The sequence below is a fragment of the Carya illinoinensis genome, chromosome 14 (assembly GCF_018687715.1).
Source record: "Carya illinoinensis cultivar Pawnee chromosome 14, C.illinoinensisPawnee_v1, whole genome shotgun sequence".
NCBI classification, from domain to species: Eukaryota; Viridiplantae; Streptophyta; class Magnoliopsida; order Fagales; family Juglandaceae; genus Carya; species Carya illinoinensis.
The window spans coordinates 1,672,936-1,692,204 of record NC_056765.1 but is presented as its reverse complement, the minus strand read 5'-3'; the positions used below and the strand labels follow the sequence as shown (position 1 = coordinate 1,692,204).

At 36.3% G+C, this 19,269-nt stretch overlaps 3 protein-coding genes across 7 annotated transcripts; 1 reads left to right on the top strand and 2 right to left on the bottom strand.

Moving 5' to 3' along the window:
* Window positions 1-282: 282 nt before the first annotated feature.
* LOC122294539 (nucleolar GTP-binding protein 1) lies at window positions 283-6,478 on the bottom strand. 5 transcript variants are annotated; one of them, XM_043103355.1, is made up of 14 exons: window positions 6,318-6,478; window positions 5,798-5,958; window positions 5,140-5,260; window positions 4,919-4,983; window positions 4,702-4,815; window positions 4,238-4,312; window positions 3,721-3,759; window positions 3,577-3,648; window positions 3,089-3,202; window positions 2,527-2,598; window positions 2,406-2,442; window positions 2,170-2,282; window positions 1,321-1,524; window positions 283-838 (listed from the first exon to the last, which is right to left on the bottom strand). In XM_043103355.1, the coding sequence occupies exons 1-14, from the start codon at window positions 6,397-6,399 to the stop codon at window positions 707-709; spliced, it is 1,401 nt and encodes a 466-aa protein (XP_042959289.1). In that variant the 5' UTR covers window positions 6,400-6,478; the 3' UTR covers window positions 283-706. The 5 variants fall into 5 exon arrangements, with proteins under 5 accessions (XP_042959289.1, XP_042959291.1, XP_042959292.1 ...); XM_043103357.1 differs by having other exon boundaries at window positions 283-796; XM_043103358.1 differs by having other exon boundaries at window positions 2,527-2,535.
* Window positions 6,479-7,366: 888 nt separating this feature from the next.
* LOC122294109 (haloacid dehalogenase-like hydrolase domain-containing protein Sgpp) lies at window positions 7,367-9,962 on the top strand. The gene is made up of 5 exons (XM_043102570.1): window positions 7,367-7,536; window positions 8,417-8,540; window positions 8,608-8,762; window positions 9,249-9,510; window positions 9,604-9,962. The coding sequence occupies exons 1-5, from the start codon at window positions 7,367-7,369 to the stop codon at window positions 9,793-9,795; spliced, it is 903 nt and encodes a 300-aa protein (XP_042958504.1). The 3' UTR covers window positions 9,796-9,962.
* Window positions 9,963-10,281: 319 nt separating this feature from the next.
* LOC122294108 (phragmoplastin DRP1E) lies at window positions 10,282-18,971 on the bottom strand. Its single transcript, XM_043102569.1, has 15 exons — window positions 18,604-18,971; window positions 18,306-18,369; window positions 17,984-18,091; window positions 17,319-17,420; window positions 16,355-16,405; window positions 16,218-16,279; window positions 15,597-15,687; window positions 15,438-15,502; window positions 14,946-15,140; window positions 14,743-14,862; window positions 14,592-14,662; window positions 11,563-11,788; window positions 11,383-11,433; window positions 10,915-11,283; window positions 10,282-10,633 (listed from the first exon to the last, which is right to left on the bottom strand). Exons 1-15 carry the CDS (start codon window positions 18,745-18,747, stop codon window positions 10,505-10,507), a joined length of 1,848 nt encoding a protein of 615 aa, XP_042958503.1. The 5' UTR covers window positions 18,748-18,971; the 3' UTR covers window positions 10,282-10,504.
* Window positions 18,972-19,269: the final 298 nt, after the last annotated feature.

Here is a 19,269-nt window from a genome sequence, read left to right as displayed (position 1 = left end):
AGCAGCTTCCCAAACAAAGACTTAGATACCCAAGAGATGTGGCTTCTTAAGTATTGAGAACAGCAAAAGAATTCCTTCTCCTGGCGTGGACCGTCACAACAGCTGAACAAATCAAATGCTTTCATAATATTTTTCTTTTATATGTAAGAAGTAATTTTATTGATATGAATGAAATAGGTATACTCCATGTACACATGAAATATACAAAAGAACACCTAAATACAAAATGCTTTCATAATTATTTGAGGTTAGTTTAAATATGACTAAAAACAGTTCTACAAATTAATAAATGTTCCCAATCGATTCAAAAGTTCTGAAAGTTCATTTTGAAGTGTTTTGGAACTGTACAACTCACCTGCCTTTTCGAACAAGAAGAACTGCCAAAATTTTCGACAACAATATGGGAATAAATGTACAAGTATATACACTTGTATACATCAATTACAAAGAAAAGTTTCTTCCGAAATAAATAATATTGTAACCTAAGGCCATTCCCTGATCAACTAGGCTAAGTGAGCAATCCTCAACATGTGGGCTGGGATAATTTGAACCTGCAGTTTTTGGAAGTGGTGAGAACCTGGATTCTATGATCTTAAGCTTGTTGGAGGCAACCCTGCTTGTTCTCCATGGGAATTGTAAAAGTTTAGAGAGTCAGCTACTTTGAACGCAATTCTACCGCAATTTGGGCATCCCTAAGAGTTCAACCTTAGGTAATAACTAGATTTTCTTGGTTGCTATTCTGACTTCTGATCTTGGCCATCTGCGAAGTCAGCAGCTCGTGCACTCTAACCTTCAACTGCAGAGGAAAAAAATTCTCTAGAGAAGTCACAAGGCAAATCTGGAAACCAAATGTTGGAAGAATTTTAGAACAGGAAGGTTTTGGAGTGAATGATTCTAGACATTTATAAGCATCAACTAACCAGCATTCAGGTGTAATAAAATTTGGGTTACTTGTGTATGGTAATGAAGGTATTCAAAATTATAGCCTTCTCAACCACCTATCCACCAGGATAAAATTCAGAGAAAAAAGAATACAAAAAGGAAAAAGCGAGTGGCAACATTATAGGTCCAAAATTTTCTCCATAATTCATAATACCTTTGAAGGAGGAACGAAATCTAAGAAACAGAAGGTGTTATGATTACATTGTTACACTACCTATACTAAAGGCAATTAAGCTTCCTTTTCTAGAAATGAGAATGTGGAAAAATTTAAGTTGAAACATAAAAAATATCAACAAAAGCACACAATCAAGCCTATTTTGAAGACCTAAATTTTCATTAGATAGTTACCTATCAAAAAGATTTTCGTAAGATAGTTACCTCAGCAAGCCCTGCTTCGCTCTTTACAGATACATGCATAGCTCCATTAGGTCCCATTTTCCGGTACCTTGCCAGCTCTTCATGATCAGGACTATCCTCTGTGATGAAGACCACAGGAGACTTTTGCAACAAATCACATTTGGACACAACATCGAGCCACAGATGGTCACTGAACCTTTCCTTTATATCTTTGTATATGAGAAACTACAAACCCATCGTCAATAACACAAAGTATGTCATTAAGGGACAAAGAAAAATCTTAAATGCAGCACTCTCTAAGTGAGTGGATTTCAGAGAGGTTAAAATGAACTTCTCTCTCTCGCTAACAAACAAGGCAATCTCTTCCTCAGGTAATTGAAAATCCATTGGAAAAGAACAGAGAAATTGAAACCAACAGCCATTCCATTCGCCACCACTAAATTGTAAGTGTTCATTTATTTCCCCACACATTCTGCAAATAAACTTAAATATTGCATAAAGATTTGGCACTCATAGCACTGTAGTATGGCATGCCTTTGCGTTATAACATGAGCCATGTAACAGGGGCAAATGAGATGTCAAAATTCCCTCTTAGTGCATGTGCATTTGAGACTCAGAATTGAAAACCAACTATTGACCAAAATCACCGCCATAATGGTTGATCAAACCACTTATGCTCAGTGATTGCTTCAAGCATTCCAACTCCATACAAAATTGCAATCATATATAGCTTTGCTTCCCAAGCATGTGAAATAAAAACCTGACTACAAAGTAACATGTTTATACAATTTAACTTCACCCAGTGCCATAGAGATTGCCTACCATCTTGTCTTTACCTTTACAACCAACAGGACTACAAAAACACAATACCTGATCAGAAGGTGAGGTCCCACACTCTCCAGAGAGGTCATGAACATATAATATTGCGGTAGGCAAATGTGATAGGACAGCAAGTGTCAACTTTTCCAAATTATTCCTGTCCTCTGAAGAACAAGGAAAGAAAAAGATGAAATGTGTAAACAGAAAACAATAATGGTGTTCTATAAGTGATTATATTCCAGTCAGGTAATCCAAGCCGGGAGTTATAATTAAGGATAGTGTCTTACCATCAGATCTCTTCAGTAAGCCAGGAGTGTCTGTCACCTGTGGTTAATTTTCCAGTTGTAACTAGAATTGAATAAATCTTAAATAAAAATAGCACTCCACATCTTAGATTGAGTGATTGACCTGAAAAGTCTGGTAGTTCAGAATTATATGACCCATTAGTATTCCTCTTGTTGTAAAAGGATAGTTGCAAACCTAAAAACAGAAGGTAAGAAGTAGGGTTGAAAAGATAACGGTTAGCAGCCAGAAAAGAATAATTTTTTTTTTGGTCTCCAATCCTAATTAACCTGTGAGTTTAAATACAAAATTAGGACTAGAAAAACATATAGGCATTGATGATTGATGCATTGACAAGCATTCATAGTGCGTTTATTTATGCTGTTGTGTAGGTAGTGAAACTAATTAAATAAGGCATCATTTATCCTATTTTCACATTGCTTGAGTTATAAAATCTAAGATTACTTGAACTTGGCCAAGTCCCACCGGGTGTGCATGTTTTATTTAAATTTTTTCTAATTAACATTCATGTTTTACTCATATATATATATATATATATATATAAAGAAGAAAATCTTGCTTTAACTTGGCTTAATAGCACCCCTCATTTACAGCATCAGTATAACTTCAATATGTATAAACAGATCCATAGAAAAGCGCATATAATCATCAATCTGTCTTCAAGTACCTCTGGCTTCCCTGTAGAGAGTGTGCGGACCAAAGATGACTTGCCCACATTAGGAGCTCCAACAAGACAGAGAGTTGGTGTTTCCAAATCAACAACTGGCATTGCCCGTAAAGTCTGAAAATGTCAAAGATTATAAGAAAAGAAACTGTTAGAAAACAATTAAATAATGATGCAATTTTCCAAACAGAGATAATTCATGCTCAATTGGACCCAAAATTGTAAAGTGATTCCTGTCAAAGTTTCATAAGAAAATTCAGATTCCAAATTCGAAAAAAAAATAAAGCCCAACTTACATGTACATGCTTTTCTAATAATTAAGCGAGATGAAATGATTACACTTCTATAGAGATCAACATTTAACCTAGAGTTGCAACATAATAATTTATAATTGTGTAATGATTCCTTCTGATTTATGAGCTGAACGAATTATGTGGTGGCATAATTTCAAATTCTTCAATCGAAGTGTCTTGCATAAAAAGGAAGAATACCTTGGCAATATGTAACAAATCATCAACAACTTGAGCTTCATGGTTGAACACCTCTTCAATTTTCTTCACACCCTGCAGACAGGACCGAATGAATCTTAGATTATGTGAATGTAAAATACATTCTCAACAAAGAAAAAAGCGAACCTCAGTTAGTCTTTCCTCAGCTTCACGCTTCGTTAAGGACTGCACAGTTTAAATGGCAGAATAATGTTAGCAGAGAACCCCCGCCTTCTTTCGTACCAGAACTCTAGTTTGACAACCAAAATACCAAATCTAACAGTTTGTTGGCTGGATTTTTCTCAAGTAAAAACTTGTCAACCATGTTAGTTCAATCCCTTAATAACTCGTTTTAATTAATTAATTCTTCTTATTATTTGCTTCAAAATCATCCAAAGGCATATGTTGTTGAAAGCACATAAGAATCTATCATCTGAAGCATGTTTGTAAATCTACACGGACAATATGCAGGATGACAGCAATTTAGGAATAATATGGGATTCCCTAAATTACCCGGGAAGGTTATGAAAAACAAGTCCGAATATAAATTAACAGGTTCCAACGTGGCTTGGAGAAAGCTTAAGATTGCATCCGACATCATTAGTCCCCATATTTGATGACACAAGTGACACAGCAGCACTTAAACTTGAGCCAAGATTCAAACCTTGGCACAGAAAGAAGCATGTTCCTTTCCGACAGATACCACCTTCTTTCTCAGAGCATCAACATTTCCCAATACCTATCAAACCACGAGTAAATCCACAGTCAGAAGATTTATAAAGGAACTTTAACCATCACAATAAATTTTATGCTATTTTTTAATAGAAGTAATGAACAGCCACAAAATCTCTAGTGGTGAAAACAAAACCCAATCAAGTGTCCTGAAATTAAATTCTTGTAATGCAAAACAGTCAAGGGTGCTGATCAGAGTTTCACACAAAATGATAAAACTTCTTCTCTAAAACCAACTGGCCAAAAAAGTAAAAAGGGAAGAAGAAGAAGAAGAAAAAAGAAGATGAGATGATACTGGACATGTTACTGGCTCAGTAAAATGGTAAGGATCATACCAGCCAAAGTTTGTAGTCAACATAAGCATGACCAATTATTTCAAGAGTTGGCAACTATTACCTCTTCATAATTCCCATCACCAAGTGTTAATTCAATAAGAGATCGTTCATAAGGGTGAAGATATTTCTTCTTTGGAAAACTCTCCAGATATGTCCTCAAGGGAACAACCAGTTCCTGAAGATGCAAACAGCAAGTTATGATGTCAGTGTTGAACAGTTTCCCCACGTAGAAAAGATGAAACAATAATGACATGACAGATATGAAGTTAAGGACAAACTTTCATCAGTGCATCAAGTTGTTTTGCACCTCTATTTCTCTCTCGCTTTGCAATATTGGCAATCCCTACAAAATAACGAACTAAATATCAAGGTTTGCAGCAAGTTTTGGAAACCAACATCAACCTATTTAAGAATATCAAGCAAAAACACACTTTTTATTGGTAAACAAAAATCTTAATGGTAAGGATGACCCAAAAACACACTGCCGCCTAACATTTACCCTTTGTTGGTAAAACCCTTTTTGCCTTCCTCAGTGCTGAATGAAGAATATCAACAGATGGCATCACCATGGGCAGCTTTTGAAATGCACCAACTGTATCAAGTTTTGCTGATGACTTGTCCTAAAATTAGGTCATTGGAAATTGAAAATACAACCACCATTAATTCATTTCCTACTTAATGAAAAACATAACCACAATAAAAGTATAGAGAAAGCTGAAACATAAATCGTGGAGTGGAAAAATAACTTTAACCAGGTCATATTAGTTTGCTTCAACTATTCTAGAAGTCCACAACATAATAGTCTTTTACACTCATTTTTGTTTGTCACTTATAAAAAAATCATAATTTTTTCTATTTCTAGTAATTAGGATTTATTTGCCTCTTTTTTTTAAAAAAAAATAAAAAAATCTTGTTAGGTGTTCCTGAGTATACGCCCTTGTGTACTCGGGCAACGCCTCTTTTTATCAAAGATAAACTTATTTGGACATACCAAATACATAAGTTTTAATGTAATATGAGAACTAGTAAATAAAACTTCAAACCAAAAGATAGACAGAAGCTACATGAATATAAAAAATGATCATTTATTGAACCTCATTCTCTTTTTTCTGATATGTTCGTGACACCAGATAAACGAGAATTACATGAAGAAATACCTTCATTTCCTTTTCTTGCTTAGTTTGTGTAGAGGGTACATAGCTTCCATTGACAACTTCATACGTGGTAGTTTGCACGGTTTTACAGAAGCAGAGAGTTGGATAAAGTTTCCAAACAGGTATGACATTCATACCTGTGTTCCGAGGCAGTTTATTCGTAGCTGAGAATAAAATCATTTAACGTAAAACTAAAACAAATTTTCATGCCAACTAGAACTACATTTCCGAAATTGGTTTTAAAAAACAAGCAAAAAACTAAAAGTACTAAAAACAAAACAGAAATCATAGCACAGAAATTTTGAGTATAACAGTTCACAAATCTTTTGCTCACTCTTTCTTTCCAACCAAAAAGGAAGCTTAAAAATTATCGGTAAAGATAATATATTGAAACCAATACAAATGGGTATTTAGCTTAAAACGACATCAATATGCACGAAAGAAAAATTTTAAAGCATTCATAAGATTGAAAATAACATAAAAGAGAATGCTTTACAATGCTTGAGAGAGAGAGAGAGAGAACCTCTGGGGAACTTGGAGCTTCTGAGAAGCAGATTGGTGGAAGGAATCTGGCATAGTTGGAAGAGATTGGAAGCCCGGCTCATCTTTTAATTCTGCAGAGAGTAAGGGGGCGAATCGTTGGTTTTAGCTCTTTAGCCACTTTGGGGTTTTATATTTATTTATTTATTTATGCCGTTGGGACGTACAAAACAGATTCAATCTTAAGTTTTGAATTATTATTTTGAGACCTATTTTTATTAGATTTTGTAAAAGTAGATGGTAAAAACTATAAATTATTTGAATACAAAATTTTTGAGAAGTTCTTTTATTGATATTTATGAAAATTATAAGTAGATTTGAAAAGTCATTTAGATAAAATTTTGTGAGAAATGTAATTATTATAAATTTTTATAAAAGTTATTCTAATTTTTGTATATTCTTTTACCCAAAAAATAACAATTTCACTTCATATTTTCTTCAAATCTATTTTTCTTGGTATGTTTCTTTTTCTTTTCTGTTAAAGGTATTTTTCTTGTCTATTTAGTATTTATTCAATCCTCTAGGGCTTAATTAAAAATAATTTTTAAAAATAATCTATCAATTCAATTTTAATAAACTAATTTATTGACTTATATGTGATTATACTAAAACTTGAAGGTTGATAATTCTTGTTATCATATATAATACCATATTTGGATTGTGTTAAATCGAGTTCATGTTATCGTATCAACCCATAAATATTGTATTAAATTCATATCAAGTTTACCATTCATGTCAATAATGACTAGTCCCAGAAATTTTTCATGTTTCAAAGAGTTCATCTTCAATTATAAAGAAGCAATCCAATAGTAATTTGAAGAAATTACAAAATCAAAATAATCAAAGTTAAAATTATAAGGAGTAAAAAATTATTATTATTATAAATTTTCACAGAAAATCACTGCACAGTATGGTGGCAACAAAAAAGGCAGTGCAAGGACAACCCCATAAAACAGGAGAGATCAGAGTGTTTGTGTGTGAGAGAGATTGGCATATTCTCTCCGACTCTCTCCAACTGCCATCTCCAATACTATGCCATCTCTTGCTTTTCTTCAGCTTCCTCATCATCACCTTCTCTTTTCTGACCACTTAACCAGAACCCATCTGCAGAAAACTGCAATTTATACACAAAATCGGGGTGACATGGCGACTGTCTCCATTCCTCGAATGTCCAATTCATCAAGTCCTTACCCAACAGAAAGGTATGATTTTTTTTCGTTCCATTTTAGGTTATTTGTTTTTTTCTTTGCTCCCCTTTTCGGATTTTAGTTGTAATCGTTATTATCAAAGTGTATGTTGTCCATTTCTCAATCTACATTTTTGCTCAAGGGAGTGTCTTGGGTCCAATTCGTGTTGGAATCACATTTTGATGCACCTTTTGTCTGACTCTGGGTGCTCATCATCATCCTACAAGGAGAATATTTTCATTGCTTATTGATAATTCGAGGGAGATAAAAGCATGAACATGCATTGTTGGATTACGTTGCAATTAATATGTAACTCAACTTTGCTCAACCTAATAATTACAGAGTAGTTGATTCAACGCAATTGAAGGGAAATTCCCAAACTTAGCTCAAACCTTTCTGTAATCAACTTCGTCCTCTCTTCCTTGCGCCCTGGGAAGGGTGAAAAGAAAAAAAGTCAATGTTTCAATTTTTAGTTGCAAGGCCTGCTGTAAATTGAAAAGGCACGCCCTTTTTTCTTCTTTCTTTCTTCCTCTTCCTCAACATCCAAACAGACTTCATATTTTTCAATTTTGTGTAAAGGGCGTTAAAGTACATTCGGGAGTTTTGAGAATCATTTCATTTTTGAAACAAGATTTGTGCACGATGATTATGCCTTGTGTACGTTAATAATCTTGCAGTTACTAGACTGAAAACAAGCAGGAGACCAACTTTGCTTTCATATATACATTACAAACACATATACTTCTCTATATATTTATTTACCTATATTCATTATCTATTTCATTTGCAACTTGCATGAAATCAAAAAATAAATAAACTAGAAAGAAAAATGAAAGTATTTGTGTATCATTATGATTTCTTCTATTAGTGTTGTGAATTCTCTTGTTACATTCAGGGATAGCAGCAAATACTTTCTCGCTTGTCTCAATCCTCTTCAAGCAATTCTGTTTGATATTGATGGAACACTCTGTGATTCAGACCCTCTACATTACTATGTCTTCCGTGAAATGCTTCAAGAGGTATTCCTTTACGATATCATGTTTAGTCATATCTTATGAAGCCAGCTGAAATGCAAGTGCTCCACAGGTAGGTTTCAACGGTGGAGTCCCCATTACTGAGGAATTCTTTAGTAATAATATCAGTGGCATGCACAATGAAAATCTATGTCATGCCCTCTTTCCTAATTGGGATCTCCAAAGAGCACGGAAATTTATGGATGATAAGGAAGACATGTTTCGGAGGTAATTTAATACAACTGTATACGACATGCATGAGCCTTAATACTGACAGCACGTCAGAGGGGAACCTTGTATGTGATGCAGTTAGAATGGAGTCAGTAGCTTAAATGTTGATGCTGGGTAGAATTGAATTGCTTTATGTTTCTAGCACAGCCTTCCAAGTTGGTACCCATAATGCTTCTGTTGAAATGGTGTGTTGAGTTGTACCACTATCAAGTGAGGGTCTTGTCTAGAACCATGTTACCACCTTTCTTAGTCTGTAGGACATGGCCCAAAATTTAAGATCTCAAATTTTTTTTGGCTATAGTACACTGAGGATGAGACATTACTATTCAAACCACAAGTGTTTGAGCCCCTTGATGGTTTGCATTTGTTAAAACTGTATATGCTTTTTACAAACCGGAAAGTACTTGCTAAGGACCCTGGATATTCTCTGTCTTAGATTATGCCATCTTGAATCTGATTTATTGTGTGAAAAAAATAATACAGGTTGGCGTCTGAACAGCTAAAACCAGTTAAGGGTTTGCAAAAGTTGTGCAAATGGATTGATGAACACGGGTTGAAACGAGCTGCAGTGACAAATGCGTCAAGACCAAATGCAGAGCTCTTAATCTCAATTTTAGGGCTGTCAGATTTCTTTGAAGTTCTTGTGATTGGAGACGAATGTGAACGGCAGAAACCATTCCCTGACCCCTACTTGAAGGCTCTCCAAGTACTTGAAGTGTCAAATAAGCACGCTTTTGTGTTCGAGGTTTGGCTTCAATATTGTGTGCGCTCATGAACACCGGCATAAAATAGACATTGACATCTGACTTATTCTGTCTTTTGGTTTTGGCTCATAAAGGACTCTATTTCTGGTGTGAAAGCCGGGGTGGCAGCTGGAATGCCGGTAGTGGGCATGGGTTTAAGGAACCCTGAGAATTTATTGACGGAAGCGGGAACCTCTTTCGTTATCAAAGATTTTGATGAGCAGAAGTTGTGGACAGCATTAGAAGAGTTGGAGAATAAAGAAGTAGTGACAACAGTAACAACTTGAAATCGCATGGCCGTCTTAAATTAATAGTCCAGAGGGAAAAGCTTGTCCATTGTGAAATAAGTGGCATTTTACAGCAGATTTGTATTTATTCAATGATTCAATTCACTCATTGAGGCACTTAGACATCATAGCGAGACTAATGGATGGCAGGTCGTATTTTCTTGGAATCAGAAGCCAAAACAAACACAGAATTAGAGCTAAGCTCAAAATTGCATTCCCAAATATAGTATTTGGAAAATTACTCAAAATATCAAGATTATTATAGAGGAAAGTACCTTTGAGGTTCTGTGCATGCAATAAAACTCTTGCATGGATCGGTAGTCTACATGGCAGATAACGCAAGACAACCCAAACAAACCACAGAAGGATGATTGGAATTGTATCATATCTCATTGCATTGGGACAGAGTTGGATAAAATTACCTATAGCCATTGGTAGACTGAAATTCAGAGATGTAGGAGGGGACAAAAAGGGAAATAAGACGGCTTAAAAGAAACTAAGCTATACCAATCTAATATATTACATAGAAAAGCAACACAAAAATCGTGTTTCCAATACAAGAATAGCGTGAAAAGTTAAAGTATTACACGAAATAATAATAAATATTGTGAGGGAACCCGAGCTATCCAAAATTTCAACAAATTCAATAAGAATTTTACCCTCTGTATCAATTACTATAATACAAAGCATCTCCAAAAAGAATTCCATCTTAGCGAGCCCATGATACAGAATCAATCTCGTCCCTTGCTGCCTTGTATAATTCAAGCCTTTTTGCACACTGTTGCCTCCTCTCCATCAACGCAGGGTCTTCGTCCAACAATTGCAAAAGCTGCTTACCCTGAAATAGTGGCCGACACAATTAATTACCCTGAGTAACTGAGGTTTACTAGTCTACATTACTCGGAATAAATCCCAGATCATTGATGAGAACAATCCTTTAACGTGAGTGATTCCATTTTTCACCACAATCTAATGGCAAGTTCAGAAGAAAATGGAGACATGGGTAAATGATGCCTCAATGATCCTCCAAGCTAACATCTAACATATCCATTACTATTTTAAACGCCTCACAGGATTTAAGATAAAGGATCACATGTGTTGGAGAGAGAGAGAGCGTACCTCTTTCTTCCCTATTTGTATGTAGAAGTTATTTAGCAATGACTGTTTGGCCTCTCTGACTTGACAATATACTACAGCCTTGGGAATTGTGTTCTTAAGCGTCTCTGACACCATGCCCACATAAGAGGACACATTTGAGCCTATCCTCCTAAAGTGCCCCTCTGCGTACCGGTCCGTAGTCGAGGCAGCTGGGTTTCCTCCCTTTTCCACTTCCTGAGGGAGTCTTCTAAAGAAATCCACGGTCAAATATGAAGACTCCATGTCCACCAATCGAACAACTGTCTTCCTACCATCTTCACGAAACCTTTCCAGGGCCCCATTAGCAGCAGCAGCTATTTCGGCTTGCAGAGTTGGAAAGCGTTTCAACTCCTATATAGTCACAAACATCAATATAAATCCTCTTCCTCATCAAACAATACCAGTGCTCGTGTTAAAGTAAATGATTCCAGTAATTTCCCAGAATTTCACCTGAGTTTCTCCTAGTGACTTCCTCACAAGTTCTTTCAAAACAAAGTGAACCTACATTACATTAACAGGTCAGTCAACGGTGAAAAGTATCCACATCAGATTTTGATAAATTACTGCAAAATTGAAGATGCATTCCAGATGATACCTACATTACCAGCAAGAATGAATAGTATGACTTACAGCATCCACAGAAGCTTCAGATGGGCCTCTAAAATAATTAAGTGCCCCCTCAATTAGGCGCCGGTAACCTTGCTCAGGGGCAATCAAGTGTGGCTGATAACCATCGGCTTCTGAAACCACTTTCTTTACATTCTGCAGAGAAAGGTGCCTGTCAAATGGAAGCTTCCTCAGAGCAGCAGGAAGCTGGTTGTCAAAGACTCCATAAATCCGATCACCTCCAGCCCGCCTGAATTTGGGGGGAAAAAAAAAAAAGTACTATCAGGAAGCAATCAAGATTAAGAGAGCAGATCTAGCTGGTGCAAAACTGTGAAAAAAAGGATGTTGTTTGAAAAAACATCAAATTCACTCCAGTTAACATCTAGTAACAGATTAAGGCCTTGTTTGTGTAATAAGGTATTCTCAGACATTCTCATATGTTCTGAGATATTTCCTTCCCAAAGAACTCAAACACAACAATTTTCAATTTCAAATTTTCAACTTTTTCATCTAATCATTACCTAACATTATCCAAACACAAAACTCAATACAACTTTCCCAAACTTCAAAACAAAACACAAAAAACAATACAAAATTTTTAAATTTCAAAACAAAAATAATATTCCAACAATTTTTTAACTTTATAAAATTTTTATTAAACATTCCAAGTGTCCAAACAAGCCCTAAATTCATCACAAGAATGCTAATTATGCATCTGCAAAGCAGCATACTTGGCAGTCTACTTAATACAGAAACAGCTCAACTACAAAACCAATGATCAGGGCAAACAATAATCTGGCTTCAGAAAGCTTATGGTAGATCGTAAAAAAAGTCAAATGCAGCTCCAATGTTGAAACCTCTATTACTCAAGTTGTTTCTCATTGAGCTCCAATTTTTAATGTGTTGATCATAAAAAAAAACTAGTGTGTTAACGGCCCTAGTTAACAATGGTCTTATGGCAGGTTTTTCACTGGGGGATTTAAATAGGGGCACTGTTTCAATTTCACACTTGCTTTTCGCCGATGATACTTTAATTTTCTGCGAGGCAGAGCAGGACCAACTTAGTTCTCTGAAGGCGCTCCTTCTGTGCTTTGAGGCAGTATCAGGGCTGAGAGTGAACTTTGATAAGTCAGAGATGGTACCGGTTGGTAGTTTAAGTAATACTCGGCAGTTGGCGGGCATACTTGGGTGCAAAGTGGCTTCTTTCCCAATGACTTATCTGGGCTTACCGTTGGGGGCTGCTTCAAGAGCCTTAACGATTTGGGACACAGTTATTGAGAAGATAGAACGAAGATTGGCAGGATGGAAAAGATTATATTTGTCAAAAGGAGGGAGAGTGACCCTTATCAAAAGCACTCTTTCTAACTTACCAACTTATTTTTTATCTCTATTTCCTATCCCAGCAGGTGTGGCGGCGCGGCTTGAAAAACTATACCGAGACTTTCTATGGAGTGGGATGGGGGAAGAATTTAAGTTCCATCTAGTCGGTTGGGACAAGGTGTGTAGACCAATTCATTCAGGTGGACTAGGGATAAAGAACTTGAGGTTGTTTAATCAAGCTCTCTTGGGAAAATGGTTATGGAGATACAATGTGGAACCGGACGCTCTTTGGAAACTAGTAGTTGATTGTAAATATGGTCGGTCTTGGGGAGGTTGGTGTACTAGAGAGGGCAATGGGCCGATCGGTGTGGGGATTTGGAGGCATATAAGACGAGGATGGAGGGCTTTTGCTAACTGTACTAGTTTGGTGGTGGGGGAAGGAACGCGTATAAAATTTTGGAAGGATGTTTGGTGTGGGGAGGTGGCACTAAAGGATTCTTTTCCTTTAGCTTTTCGAGTGGCAAGTGACCAAGAAGCAGCGGTGGTGGATCTCATGACACTCTCAGGAGATCAAGTTCAATGGAATGTGACCTTTACTAGAGCAGCGCAAGATTGGGAAATAGACAATTTTGAGGCCTTTTTTCGTTTGCTATACTCCAAGAAACCGAATGGACTGCAAGTCGACAAATTGTGGTGGATACCAGCGGGCAAGGGTATTTTTTCAGTTCGCTCATTTTATAAGGCCCTTACAGCTTCACCGAATCCTCAATTCCCATGGAAAAGACTGTGGAGGAACAAGGCGCCTCCTAAAGCACTGTTTTTCACATGGACAGCAGCCCTGGGTAAAATTTTGACCACTGATAACTTGAGGAAGCGAAGGATAATCATTTTAGATTGGTGTTGTATGTGTAAGAAAGCCGGTGAGACAGTGGACCATCTCTTATTACACTGTGAGACAGCCAGGTCTCTGTGGTGCGAAATTTTCAGTCGTGTAGGGTTAAGTTGGGTGATGCCGGCTTCAGTGGTTGGGCTTTTGGCGAGTTGGGTGATGCCGGGAGGTACTTCACAAATCAAAGATATTTGGAAGATGGTCCCTATCTGCATTATGTGGTGCTTATGGCGAGAGCGTAACGAGAGGACCTTCGAAGAGAAGGAGCGCACACTAGGGGAGCTGAGTCTGCTTTTTTTCAGTACTTTGTTTCAATGGGCCATTGCCATAGATTTCAATGGCCTAAATGTACATGATTTCCTTTTGTCCTACTTAGCGAACTAGATAGGTGTTATCTCTTGTATACCTCCTTGTGTACTTGGGCTATGCCTATTCTTATTAATACTATCGTTTACTTATCAAAAAAAAAAAAAAAAACTAGTGTGAAAAGCAGAAAAAGAGATATTTATCGCATTATAGCTGGGTTAACGGTAACATGCTCCAGCCACTGGCAAACACATGAACAGACTACATTGATGCCACCCACATTGGACTTGTAATATGCACATGGCACTTCTCCCAAGAAGAGGTCAGCCCTTTGGCACCTTTAGCGAGAATGAAGAATATGTTCAAATTATTACACCCTACTATCTCTCAAGAGAGTTCAGATTACAAAATGAGCTCAATGATACATGATAACATCTGCTACAATTGACTATGTCAGAGAGGAAAACTATTAAGATTTTGGGTTTCAAAGAATTTACTTTCACAAAAATCAGAATTGCAAAATCAATAAATGTTTTACCCTCCATCCAAATGCTCCTTGAAAATCCGTTCGAATGCTCGGCAAAGTTCCAAGATAGTGTAGAGTTGAGCCTAAAACATCACATTTCAGTTAAGCGAAGCAAACACAGCATCTTGTTTACAAAAAGTTACAACAGCTCCAAGCAACTCACCCCGGCATCAACAGCAATTGGTCTACCAAGATGATCCATCTCCGACTCAAGTTCATCAATGCTTTTGTTAATCAAAGACGTTATACTTGGAATGCGAGCCCTAATTACAGACTCCAATTGCTAAAAAAAAATACCACCACGTCAGTATGAAATCCTTTTGAAAAAATCACCTTAATATAGAATGAAGCTACACAAAATAAAACCTTTGAAAGAAGTTTCGCAAGATACTCTGAGCCCATTTTACTGGATAAGTGCCCATAGTCTGGACTGGTTGCAAAGTACTCACGCTCTTTACGCCTTGCAACTATCATGTCAACATTTTTATTAATGTCAGCTTGTGACCGGTTCACAATTCCAACCCAAGGATGTTGCAGTCGATAAGATCTTCCTTCAAGAACCTGATGGAACACGAAATATTTAATAAGGCAAAGCATGTAAAGATTTTCAGACATTTATTGTCTTTTATTATTTATGAGAACCAAAACTGTAAAGGAGGTACCAAAAGGAGCTGTAAAAACAAAGTTCTAAGTACCAATTATCAATAGAAAAATAAATGCTTCAAAACTATTCCATGTTGATTGCAATTGAGCTCAATGAAATGATAATACCAATTAAGTCCTAAGCTAAACCTGATCTTAAACCATCATTTAAAAAATGGGCAACTTCAAGCATGCGTGCACACAAACAGAACTTACATCCAATGCATTGGTTCCTTTGTCCATCAAATCCAGCTTTGTCAAAACACCAAATGTCCGGTCACCTGTACAATTTACACACAGGGACTCATAAGGGCAGGCCAGACAAAGAGAAACTAAAAAAAAAAAAAACCACAAAAAGATGCACATAGAGCATACCACTGGGATCCACTTCCCTAGAAAGTTTGATAGCATCTGAAGTCGCAATATCTTGATTGGCAGGAGATATTGCTAATATGATAGAATTGGGCTACAAAAAGTATATGGTCATCAATTAAACAGAAATATTGCGAGACACTACAATTTTCATATGAAAAAATATGAAATTTTTTTAAGAAGTGAAAACATATGAAATATTCAGGATAACCAATAATATGTGACTAAACTCAACTGAAGACAATAAGAGGCATTGGATCACAATAGAGGATAGAAAAAGGCTTGCTTAGAGGAAACATTAGAAAAACAATAAGAGGCATTGATTGCCCTTGTCTGTACATTTTTCTTGAAACATTAGAAAAACAAGAAGCTCTCCATACAAGAACCAAGATCTACACAATATTACAAGTCTATATGGCGCATACATATTCTCAAGCATAGAAAGCATACTTTGTTCAATTGGAAGAAAAAGGGAAGAGCAGGTTGTCATATTGGCTTACTAAAGAATTAAAAGATTAGAGCAACCGTTTGCAGTGAAGCACCATAGAGCTCACCAAATTGAAATGATCTACCATGCATTATCTGAAAATGTATAATTTTGTTAAGAAGAAAAAGTCTAATTACCTTCTCAACATAAGATCGAACCATGCTTTCAATATCTTCAACAATACTTTCAGGTTGTCCCTCTGAAAAAAGAAGGTCTTAGCTATCGACTATAGTATAACAGACTATACAGAAGTTCAATCAGGTACATGACATACCAACAGCAACTTTTGTCAAACCCGGTAGATCAATCAGGGTTAAATTGACAACTGTCGATCAAGAAAAACAAAAGTGTCAGGTAAAAATTATTGTAGTGTAGAGAATAGAGTGATATCCTAATTATTCCAACTCCATCTCACAAGAAATCACAAAGTACAAGAAATCAGGAGAAAAAAAAATTAGTGCCAGCAGAGAACACATTAAAATAACTAAAAGTTAGCCAAAGGCCTGTGGCCTGATTGGCATTACCCCCAGCCTCCAAAATGGAGGTATGGAGTTCGAAACCCCCTCTCCCCAAATGTATCAAAATAAATAAATAAATAAATAAAAGTTAAGCACAGGTCTTATCCGGCAAAGTAATAAAAAAAACTTAATAGACTAATTGAAAGGATTCATCAAATAAAAACTATAAGAATATACTGAGAAGTTCTTTATATGAACGCAAATCTTTGCACATCTTAACATTCATCTTTGAAATGTTATATGTCCAATCTCATAGCCCCAACACTCAGGGAAACTGATTTATTGTCTATCTCTTTCTTCCTTTAAAAATAAAAATAAAAAAGAAGAAAAAAGAGCACAGCAAATGTGTGAGACAAAGCAAGCCCTTTAAAAGGATTCATTCTGATCAAATCTGTAATAAGTTTGTACATATTGCATCAGCTTTTTTAAGCATCAGAAGAAAAGGTCGATTTCATTTTTTGAGTTACACTATCACCTTTTTTTTTGGGTTAAGTAATCGAAGATTTTCAGTATAAGCTAACTTGAGGATAGAATAAGATCATCTTGGAAGAAGTATGTTAAGCACTGGTCATTATTACAACATAATAACAAAACTTGCCACAAAGCACAGACAAAATACATATAGAGTTTGATAGTAGCACTCCATGGACATCATAACAAATTAACCCAAATGACAAGAAGGCAAGAAAGTTGACAAAAAAACTAAAATTGGTAACACACCATTTGGAGAATAGATACTGAGATGAATAGGAACAGGAGAAATCTGCTTCGTCTTCCCAGTCATTCTATCAGTCTCATCCTGAATTTCCTTGCGAACTAGGGCTGTACAAAAACACAGAAACCTAAAATATCAGTTATATCACTTTTATCTTTAGATGTCACATCAATAAGAAATGTCATGAGAAAAATAAAATAAATTATACGACAAGCATCATAGCTACTAGAAAGTCAAGTAGGAGAAGCCCCAACCCATACTACTCCTTCCAGAAGGCAATAGTAAGCTTGAATATGCAACCAATTTCAATAGATTAAATTTCAAGAATTAAAAAAAAATTGAAGATAACCAACCTAAAAAGGTATTCCAGAATGGTCACAAATCATTGGACCAAATGAAAAATAAAAATAAAAATCTCAAGAAGGTTAAGGAAGCCACCATCAAAGCCCGATAGTATGATAAAGTCTCCTTCAAATATATCAAAATCATTTCTATCCCGAGGGCATAAAAGGTACGACCAGATAACAAGGCTAATTAAACTTTTGTAGTTAATTTAGAGGAACAACCTTTTTTTTTAATTTTTGTTTTTTGACAAAATAAGAATGGAGATTTGTTGACAGAAAGACATGCAATACCAGTAACTAGTTTGTGAGGAAAAAGAATGACATACAAAAATCGGTGAATTTCCTCCGAGGGAGATGAAGAAACTCGGCATACTCCTGCGATCCGTCATCCGTCTTGTGAAGCTGCAACACCAACGGCCGCCTCGTAACAATCCCTGCAATAATCCAAGTAAAAATCACAAATTATTACAGTCTGCTAAGAAAAATCCGGTAGACAAATAAGCTTTCAGAACCAAGTGAAACCCCAATGTTCTTGTAGCCTAGTGGCACCTGCACCCATATTTGGGTGCTATGACCGGGTTCAATCCCCCTAAGCATCCCATCGTTCAGGAAAAAGAAAAGAAACCGAAGTGAGAGCAAAAGCTTCACCTGATCCTCTTGGAAGAAAGTCACGCCCAACAATGCTCTCCAATACCGAGGATTTTCCAGAACTCTGTTCTCATTTTCAAACAACAAACTAAATCAGGCCAAATTCAATTGAAAATTCTAATTTTCCTTCCTAAAAAGAAAAATGAATTTTCTCAAGAAGCCTCACCTTTTCTCTCTTAAAAAAAAAATCTATCCTACAAACTTCTGTCTCTCGTAGAATTTAAAACAAAAACGAAAGTCTATAAAACAGAAAAAGAAAAGAAAGGACAGTTGAGTGAGAAACTTATGAAAAATTTACCTGGCCACCGACGACGGCGACGGAGGGAAGAGCCTCCCAAAGAGAAGACAAAGTGTTGTCTCCACCGCCATAATCACCAAGCACGGTGCAGGCCCTCTGGATCCGGTTAACCAACCCGATCAAGCTCTCCATGGTAGTAGTCATCTATCTCTTTCACACACACACACACACGGACGGAACCGAGAAAAGCTGCCGTTTCAGACGAAAGAAACCCTAGAATTCCAATAACCAAGTCGAAGAAGCAACAAGAAGAAGCAGCAGAAGAAGAAAAAAGTATTTTTTACTTGTAATGAACGACGAGAGCTGAAGGACAAAGGTCAAAAATGTAAAGATAAAATAAAAAAACACAAAAAAAATTGATGAAGGCGGTGGAGCGCACCGTTGCGTCTGGCAGGGACCCACCATAGATTTTTTTTGATATTGGGGATTGGGGAGGGGATCGAACCTAACCTCTCTTATGGAGGTTGGGTCTCATGCCATCTGAGCCACAGGCTCTTAACGGGACCCACCATAGATTGGGTTGCCTTTTTATGTCAAGGAAAAGTATAATTATAAGTATAATTATATAGTAATATATGTATTAATATGATGTGATTGATTAAAAAGTAAATTTTATTAAAAATAGTATTAATTTAAATTTTAAATATAAATAAATCAGTATTAATG